The sequence below is a fragment of the Rosa chinensis genome, chromosome 6, assembly GCF_002994745.2.
Source record: "Rosa chinensis cultivar Old Blush chromosome 6, RchiOBHm-V2, whole genome shotgun sequence".
NCBI lineage: Eukaryota > Viridiplantae > Streptophyta > Magnoliopsida > Rosales > Rosaceae > Rosa > Rosa chinensis.
Genome location: NC_037093.1, coordinates 68,422,065 through 68,431,002, shown reverse-complemented (window position 1 = coordinate 68,431,002; position 8,938 = coordinate 68,422,065). Strand labels below are relative to the sequence as shown.

Below are 8,938 nucleotides of genomic sequence, written 5' to 3'. Positions count from 1 at the left end.
GAGCTTAATTTGTGTTCCCTCTCTCCTCTATCATTTCTCTTAATTTCTTATGTATTGGATGATGTATTTGAGTATGGGTAGTGAGTAGTTCGATTTTGGGAGTTAGGGTTGTGAAGCCCTAACTCATCTTGTATAAATGTTGATGCTTTAGTTTTAATAAATGCAATTTCCATTGTGTATGCTTTAAATCCAAATTTATTGGTCCTTAGAAGCATGTTTCTAGGCTTTGTTACCCTTTGAAATTATGTTGTGAGCAATTATGATTAGTAGATTAATAAATTGACAACTTATTGGTCTTGTTGCATCTAGGAATTAAGTGTGGTGACCATTAGCTAGCTTAATTGTAGCTAAGCTTACTTAGGTCTCTATTATCTTGCTCTCTAGGCCTCTAATTTTGGATATTGAGGCCTTAACCGGCGTAATGCCCAAATTAGAGAGTTGATTGTGGCCTTAACCGGCATAGTCAATATACCGAAAGGATAATTGGTTTAGTAGCCTTAACGGGTACTAGACACGGGACTCGACACATATAGGAAATGCATGCAATTGTGAAATTGTCATCGATGTTTACAAGATAGTTAGTGTGAATCACCCGACACTCTCATGTTTCCATTAATTTGAAATCCGAATTTAATTTCTTGCTTGATAATTAGTTGTTTGCTTTTATTTTAGTTAATTCCCAATTCAAAACTCCCAAACAAAATTTTACCTTCCATTGTGCATAACTCATTTGGGTTACAAGTTAGTGGTTTTGATTAGGCTTAGTGTGTGCTAAGCCGAGCATTGCCGAGGCTTGGTGCCTTATAAATATTATTTTACTTTATTTTATTTTTATTTTTCATTGTATGCTTCTAAGTTATTCTAGCACCAATTACCTCGGTTAGGTCCAACACCTAATCCCCGAGGTACGATAACTAAGGTCCAAATACTTCCCTTACTTGACACGATTTGTACGCTTGTGATAGTATATAATTCAAGTCACGCTTTAATGAAGATAAAGCAAAGCCTGTGAGTACTCCCATGATTGGTCGTAGTCTTGAGCCCGGAAAAGATCTGTTTCGTGTAAAGGATGAGGACGAAGAATTATTAGAGGCCGAAGTGCCCTATTTAAGTGCAATAGGCACATTATTGTACTTAGCTCAATGCACAAGACCGGACATCTCATTCGCAGTAAACTTGTTAACTCGACATAGTTCTGCGCCAACACGCCGCCATTAGATTGGTGTAAAGACAATCTTTTGATATCTAAGAGGTACGATCGATATAAGCCTATTTTATGCCTACAGAGAGAAAAGGAATGACGAAAAATTGGGATCGGACCCCAAGAGGCAAAACGCCGTCCATAGTGGTCGGCGCCCCCTACTCCTCTCCATCAAAACGATAATGACATTTTGATGGGTTTTGGTGATACAGGGTACCTCTCTGACCCTTACAAAGATCGCTCCCAAACGGGTTATGTCTTTACCATGGGAAACACTGCGATATCTTGGAGATCTACAAAGCAGACCCTTGTTGCAACTTCCTCAAATCACGCAGAGATTATTGCTCTACATGAAGCTATGCGTGAATGTATATTGCTAAGATCTGTAATTAGACATATACGAGGAAGTTGTGGTTTGAAGTCTACCACGGATGAACCTACATGCATTTATGAGGATAATGCAGTTTGTATTGAGCAAATAAAGTTAGGTTTCATCAAGGGCGACAACACCAAGCATATATCGTTTAAGTTCTTTTATAATCAGCAACAACAATCACTTCTAATCATTGAAGTGAATCAAATCCGATCAGAGGATAATGTAGCGGACTTATTTACTAAGTCGTTACCTAAATCCACCTTCGAGAAACATGTGAAGAGCATCGGATTGAGAAAGTTATCCAAACTCCCACGATTGTAGCAATCAGGGGGAGATATCGACATCAGGGGTAGTTATGATGCCTACATGTTTGATCTCGAAAAGCGAAGGACGTGTTGTACTCTTTTTCTCCTCCTCGAGCTTGTTTTTGTCCCACATGGTTTTTCACTCAGGTAAGGTTTTTTAACGAGGTAACGGATGAAGCGTCATCACCAAGTTTGAGCGGCACAAGGGGGAGTGTTGAAGGAAATTGACTTATGTGTGCCTATTCAAACTAGGATTAGTTTCATGATTGTAATAGGAGAGAATGTTCTAGAATTTCTAGTCTCATTCGGAATAGTTTTCCTTGTAACATTATAACATGTACTTTGTAATCCCTATATATAGGGCTCCTATTCTCAATATTGAAACACACAATTCTCTCATCAATCTCTCTCAATTATCATATCCAAAAACAAATATATATATATATATATATATATATGGGTTTTTGTCCATTTACCGCATTTTTAAAGATTTTTTTCCCACTTACCCCATTAAGTTTTTTTAATTCTCTATTACCCAAAACACTCTAAGGAGGTCTTCCCTAAGGGCAACTCCAACCATAGGCACCATTTGGGGGTGCTATTCTCATTTTAGCACCCCCTTGTTGCACTATTCATATAGGACTCAATTCTCATCTCCAACCATAGGCACCATTTGGGGGTGCTATTTTCACTATTCTTGACTAAAATATAATATGAGTATAATTTTGATGAATATTATATTAAAAATATGTTAATTTAATTAAATAAGGTTAAAAAAATAATTTAACATTTTATCATAATATTTAAAAATTATTCTTATTATTTAATGAATTTAAAAAAATATTTTAATTTTTTTTTTGTCGGCATATACGACAAAAGTGTCGGCACATACGAATAAAAATCTAACTATTTAGATCATAATATTTAAAAATTATTCTTATTATTTAAAAATTTTAATTTTTTTTTTTTTGTCGGCATATACAACAAAAGTGTCGGCACATACGACAAAGAATCTAACTATTTAGAAGATATTTTGATGTTTTGTGTCGGCATATATGCCAAACAGCCGAATTTCGATGTGATTTCAGCGCCACGTGTCAATCTGTTAAGAGCTTGGCACCACTTCATACATGCCGGACTTATTTTCTTCCAACGAGCGTGGCAACTAGAATGTGTTCTATCCATGCAACCGGCCAGTTTGTGAGCATTGTACTCCTCCGCCACACGACTCCACAATAAGTCCGACTTTTGATCTTTTCCGACGCAACCATCACCCCCAACGGTGATCCAAGCTTGGCAAAGAATAACTTCTTCATTGTGCCTCCAAGAATCCCCTCTTGGAGCCATTTTTTCCAAGACAAAAAAAAAAGGAAGATATATTTAAGAACAAGAAAATGGGTTAATGAATGAGAAATTGTGAAGGAGATGGAGGATATTTGGTGTGAGAAAATAGAAAAGAATGGGTTGGTATTTATAGAATTTCCTATATTTTACTGTTCCAACGGATATATTTTTTTCCCATAATTTTCTGGTTTTTTATTTTATTTTTCTGGAACAAAAATGAAATAATAACCATTCATTTAATAAGAGCCGTTGATAAGGTTTTTTCCCTCAAATCTGACCCATCAGATCTAAATAGATCCGTTCAGTGTAAAAAAAAAAAAAAAAAAAAAAAACCAACATCAGACCGTCCATTTTAAAAATGGAGCGATCTCAGCCGTGCAGAAATGGACCGTTGAGTGTGCCAACGGTCGGCAGCAGACACAATCCAGTTGCGGGGCCCACTGCAGCAGACGACCTGCATGTGCTTTTCCTCTCTCCAGCGCAAGTTGGCGCGTCTTCGTCCTCCCACGTGCTCCCTTCCGCGCGTGCTTCCTACCCGAGTCTTCCAGCGAGTCAGGCCGCCTATTGGGCTGGGTTATCAGAACGTGTGGTCCCGGCCAACAGTGCTGAGTCTTGGACTTGGATTTGTCTCAAATATGAGACTAGAAATGAGGCCAAGTCCCATAATTATAGGACCAGATCCACCAAAAACAAAAGGTTGGAGAACAAAAGTCTTATATTTGGGAAAATTTTGGTTTGGCACCCCATGGTTGGAGTTGCCCTAATACCCCATTAAGATTTTTTTTTTTGCTTTAAAATTTTTTTTAATGCCATTTTACCCTTACTCTTTTTTACTTAGAGAGAGAGAGAGAGAAACCACATGAGACTTCGCCGGAGCCGGTCATTGGCCGACAGAATCCGGCCAACCTTCGCAGGAATCCGGCCAACCTTCGCTCGAATCTGCCCAACTTTCACCCGAATCCGGTGACCAGTCGCCGGATTCCGGCCAACTTTTGCCGGATTCCAGTCACCGCCCACCAGACCTTTTAGAAAACCTCACTGGAAATGTTTATTACCCCAATAGACATCTATCAGCCATTTATTGCCCCCCAATAGATGTATATTGCCCTCCAATAGACACTTTTCTTTTTTCTTCTTTCTACCTCCATTTTCTCTCTGTCATTGGGAAAAAAAATGATGAAAGTGGTACAAAGTTCAACCGAAATGGAACAATCTCTGCAACATTATTCTTTTTTGACAGAATACATAGTTAAAGCAATTACTCAACAAAATACGCCACCATATATCAAATAGTGAATAAGAGGATGGGAGGATGGATATTAACTCCACAAGTCTAAGGACCAGTGCAAGCAAAAGAATACAATACTTGAGGGAGTTCTAAAATTACAACTGTACCATCTATGGAATTAATTTCTCACTATCGTCACATGCTTCAAAAGCATCTGGACATCACCACCTATATCTTGAACCCTCTATCGAGAGGTAATTGATCTTTTCCTTAATTTCCGCTCCAAGATGCTTCACATTAGCCCCAAAATTTCCACTGCTCGCTGCAAGTTTCTTTCGGAATTCACGCTCCATTTTGGCACCGTAAACCTGCAATTTTGACCAGATCTGGGCATCAAAACTAAAATAATCAAACCTACAATTTTGACCAGATCCGGGTATCAATGGACGCGCCAATTTCCAATGGCTAACTGTAATTCGAAGCTCTCTCTCTGTAAAGCGACACCAGGGACCTAGGTAGAAGCAGCGAGTACGAAGAACAAGCAGAAGGCAGAAGAGGATCCATAACTGTTTCTGGAAAACCCGAGGATGCTGTTGCTGAAACTAAGACCACATAACGATGAAGGCGAGAGGGGGGAGAGAGAGAGATGCAATCGACTGCGGCGAGAAGGGAGAGAGAGAGAGAGATGCAGTCGACAGCAACGACAGCCGGCCCCTGTTCGTCGAGGTTTCGGCCCACGGTGGCCTAGGAGAGCTAGTCACGGAGTTGGCGATGGTGCTTTGCAGGGCGGAGAGAGAAAGAGAGCGATCTGAAAGAAATCAGAGAGGGACGTGAGAGAGGAGAGAGATCAAGGGATTTATTAATTTGATTAAGGGTAAATTTGTCATTTTACTTTAAATTAGGTAAGTGGGAATAAAAATCTCTTGCTGGGGTAAGTGAGATAATTTTGGCTCATTTTAGGGCTTTTGGTCAATGACCCATTATATATATATATATATATATATATATATGTGTGTGTGTGTGTGTATCATATATATTTCTCTTCCTCAACAATACGAAGATGCGCATGCTTAGATTAAATGCCTGAATTCAGAGCTGACCAGCTCTACAGTGAAATCCTCATATCCACATTCTGTTTTTTCTTTTTTATTTTGGTTAAAAAAGAATAGGAGAGTCAAGAGTGCGCCGAGCTACACCCAACTAAACTTTGGTGAGGGAGCTGTGTTCTTTGAAATACTTGATAAATTTAGCTACTTGATTATTTTTAATCGTAAATTCATTATATAATTGGCTTTGAAATTTGAATTGCGTTAATCGAGTGAAAAACAAATAATATTAGCATAATCACGGCCAAGCACTATAGTATTCTGTTCTGGAGCTTCTTCAGATTGCAAGTGATGGTGGCAAAGGATGGTCTAATAGAAGCATCTCCGTCCCATGAAAGGCAAATCAGCTCAATTAGCTCCCCAAGTTGGCCATCGTTGTCATCGGGAAGTCTTGGCCTCAGTTTACCCTCCACAACTTCCATGGCAATCTACAATAACAAGATTCGACGTGATTACCACAACAGATTGACTAGTATTGCCAGCAGGAATAGACGTACCCAATCTAAAGTTTTGTTCTGCTTTATATCTGAATAGTAATACTTAAAGGTGAGGCTTTTGTTTAACATTCATATTTGCTTGACTTGAGGAAGAGGTGTTTAACGTACTAATACGTACCATAGTAGGACCATAATCTGTCTCAATATATGGATAATTTCCAGTTATAATCTCATTGAGTATAATCCCGAAGCTGTATACATCACATTTCTCATTGTAAGGCTCGCATTGGATCACCTCTGGCGCCATGTACACATATGTTCCTGCAAGTTTTTGAAGAAGAGTTAACAAGACACTACCTTAATTTGCTAGTATTTTGATACCAAAATATATGAACTAATAGAGGGTACTGGTTTGTTGAAAAGTATATATGTATCGGACCATCTCCCTTACCTGTTTCCCCTGTTAGTGCCATCTCCTCATCACTCAAGAACCGAGCGTGACCAAAATCTGCAACTCTTACGTGACCAGCGTCATCCAAAAAGATGTTGCTAGGCTTTAGGTCGCGATGAAGAACCTTAGGCTTTTGTTCGTGGAGATACTGCATGGCCTGAGCGATCTCCAATGCCCTGGCCACCCTCTCTTCCAATGGAGGAAGCTCAATCATCCTCTCTTTTTGCCTATTTCCAGGGCCGTGCAGCCACTCTTTCAATGTCGAGCTCAAGAACTCGGTCACCACCCAAGCATAGTTAGGAGGATCAAGGCACGCCCCCATTAGATGAAGCACGTACCGATGACGCTGCCTACATAACGTATCGAGCTCTTGAGCGAAAAATGAGACACCATTCTCGTTTGATTCAAAGAATTCAGGTTCTATGCATTTCACCGCGACATCAAGTCCATGCCATGTTGCTTTGTATATCTGTGCTGTGCTCCCCTGCCCTATCTTCTCTTCAAATTCAATCTGGTTCGATTTTCATCACATACATTTTCGTTAGACAAGATGATACGTTATGCTATCGCACCACCACTCTTTAATTAGAGACAAATAGACGTTACAGAAAGGGAAGTATGGAACAATTACCTCATCTGTATTTATGAACCATCCATTTAGCTTGGCTTGATCGATGAGAGCATCTAGATCAGAAGGTGGGTGGTGCTGGTGCAGAGGAGTAGTTGGCAATTGAGGACTGGTATTACCAGTGGCATTGTTAACAGTGTCGGCATGATCTTTGTTATGGAGTACAAGGTCCAAAAACCCATTTTCTTGGGCTACTTGTAGACAATACCTCAAATAATCTTGTGTTCTTTCCAATTTCTTTATGTACATCATCCGAAGCTCTTTCTCCTTTGCTAATTTCTTTTCCAGTTCTGCCACCTTCATTTTCGGCCCAAACCCAAAATAAGAGAGGAAAATTATTGATTTTTATACTTTAACATTTGACCAATATGGTTTGCTAATTACAGGGTTTAGTCAATGTATGTAAAATGTTTGATAAAATGACTCAAATAACACATTTTTTTTTTTAACACCATGAGAGCTGATACAATAATCACCCTCCGTAGTAACAAATTCTTGACTTGCTGCACTTGTCATTGATCTGAGCCGGAATAAAGTAATTCGCAGAGAGGCCTACATTCAGATTTGCCAGACAGCTTGTGGTACCAAGAACCCAGCTAGGCTGAACACTAAAGCTGGGTGGACAAATAGAAATGAAATAAGGATGTGTAGATAACTAGATACGTACATAGGACTCTACGGCCTTTAAAGCAATGTGAATCATGCATGTTATACACATTACACGGCCTCCAGGTTTAGTCTGCGCCAAATTATTAGATATGTTCCAATTTGGTCTTAAACAGAAAAGAAAGCTAGCAAGCGCTAGCTATTGTGGTCCAATGTTTTACTGAAAATAAAAATCTACCTGCTGTTCCAACTTCTTGGTAGACTGGCTCATCGAAAAAACGTTGACCGAATCTCGACAACAACCGTGCGGCTCCACAGCTGCCACAGTGGCCGGCGTGTAATGAGTAGGCGTTACTTGCTTCGCTGCGCTAGGATCAATTCTCGGCAACGCCGTTGGAGACCCCTTTTTCTTCTGAAATATCCCTTGAAATTTGTTCATTCTATTCTATTAATTTTTCCACCTGATTTGTCTATGCTAAGGAGTAAGAACTATTATTGTAGAGGATGCAGAGAGAGGGAAGCTTAAGAATGGTGTAATAGTGCTTATAAAGGCCCTCCCAAACTCTGTTGTTCAAGTGCTTATGCAAATGAGAGAGACAAAATGGGCGGAAATTGTGAAGTGCCAACCCAGTTCAATTGGTCATAATAGTGCAGATGTATATACTCTTGTGCCTGTTTTTGCTTAGCTTTTCTGCCTGGGCGGTTTAGTCTATGACTATCATATATATCTGACTATCTGAGAAGAGGGATATATGACCGGACTTGGGTAAATGGGCGATAATTACTAAAAGAAAAGGCGTAAGTGTTAAAACTGGACCACCATTACCATAAATCATAGTGGCCCAATGTGCAAAAGGAAAAAATATTTACAATGAGGCAAGTCCAGCTTGTGAGAAGCAATTCAAGAGAAAGGCCTAGTTTTTTAGAAGTTTTAAATACACACCCCTAATTACTTAATACACACTCCATACTTAATACACCACCCATTTAATTTCTCATTCTAATATTTTACTAAATACACAACCCAAAATATCTAAAATATCTTTAATCTAAAAAATCGTGAAATATCCTACTTTTTTACTATATTAGGATTACTATTTAATACAATTAGTATATTCTATTATATTGACGTTTTGTAAATGACAATATTGATTACTTGTATTTGTTATTGAGAAATCCGTAAAGATTTATTATTGTTCCCTTTAAATAGATGCATATAAATAGATTTTGTGTTATTTGAGCTCACATCCACCAAA

The 8,938-nt window shown here is 38.9% G+C and overlaps 1 protein-coding gene across 1 annotated transcript; it reads right to left on the bottom strand.

Moving 5' to 3' along the window:
- Positions 1–5,811: 5,811 nt before the first annotated feature.
- On the bottom strand, positions 5,812–8,121 carry LOC112174508 (serine/threonine-protein kinase STY46). The gene is made up of 5 exons (XM_040508644.1): positions 7,921–8,121; positions 7,080–7,373; positions 6,437–6,959; positions 6,176–6,318; positions 5,812–5,988 (listed from the first exon to the last, which is right to left on the bottom strand). Exons 1-5 carry the CDS (start codon positions 8,119–8,121, stop codon positions 5,812–5,814), a joined length of 1,338 nt encoding a protein of 445 aa, XP_040364578.1.
- Positions 8,122–8,938: the final 817 nt, after the last annotated feature.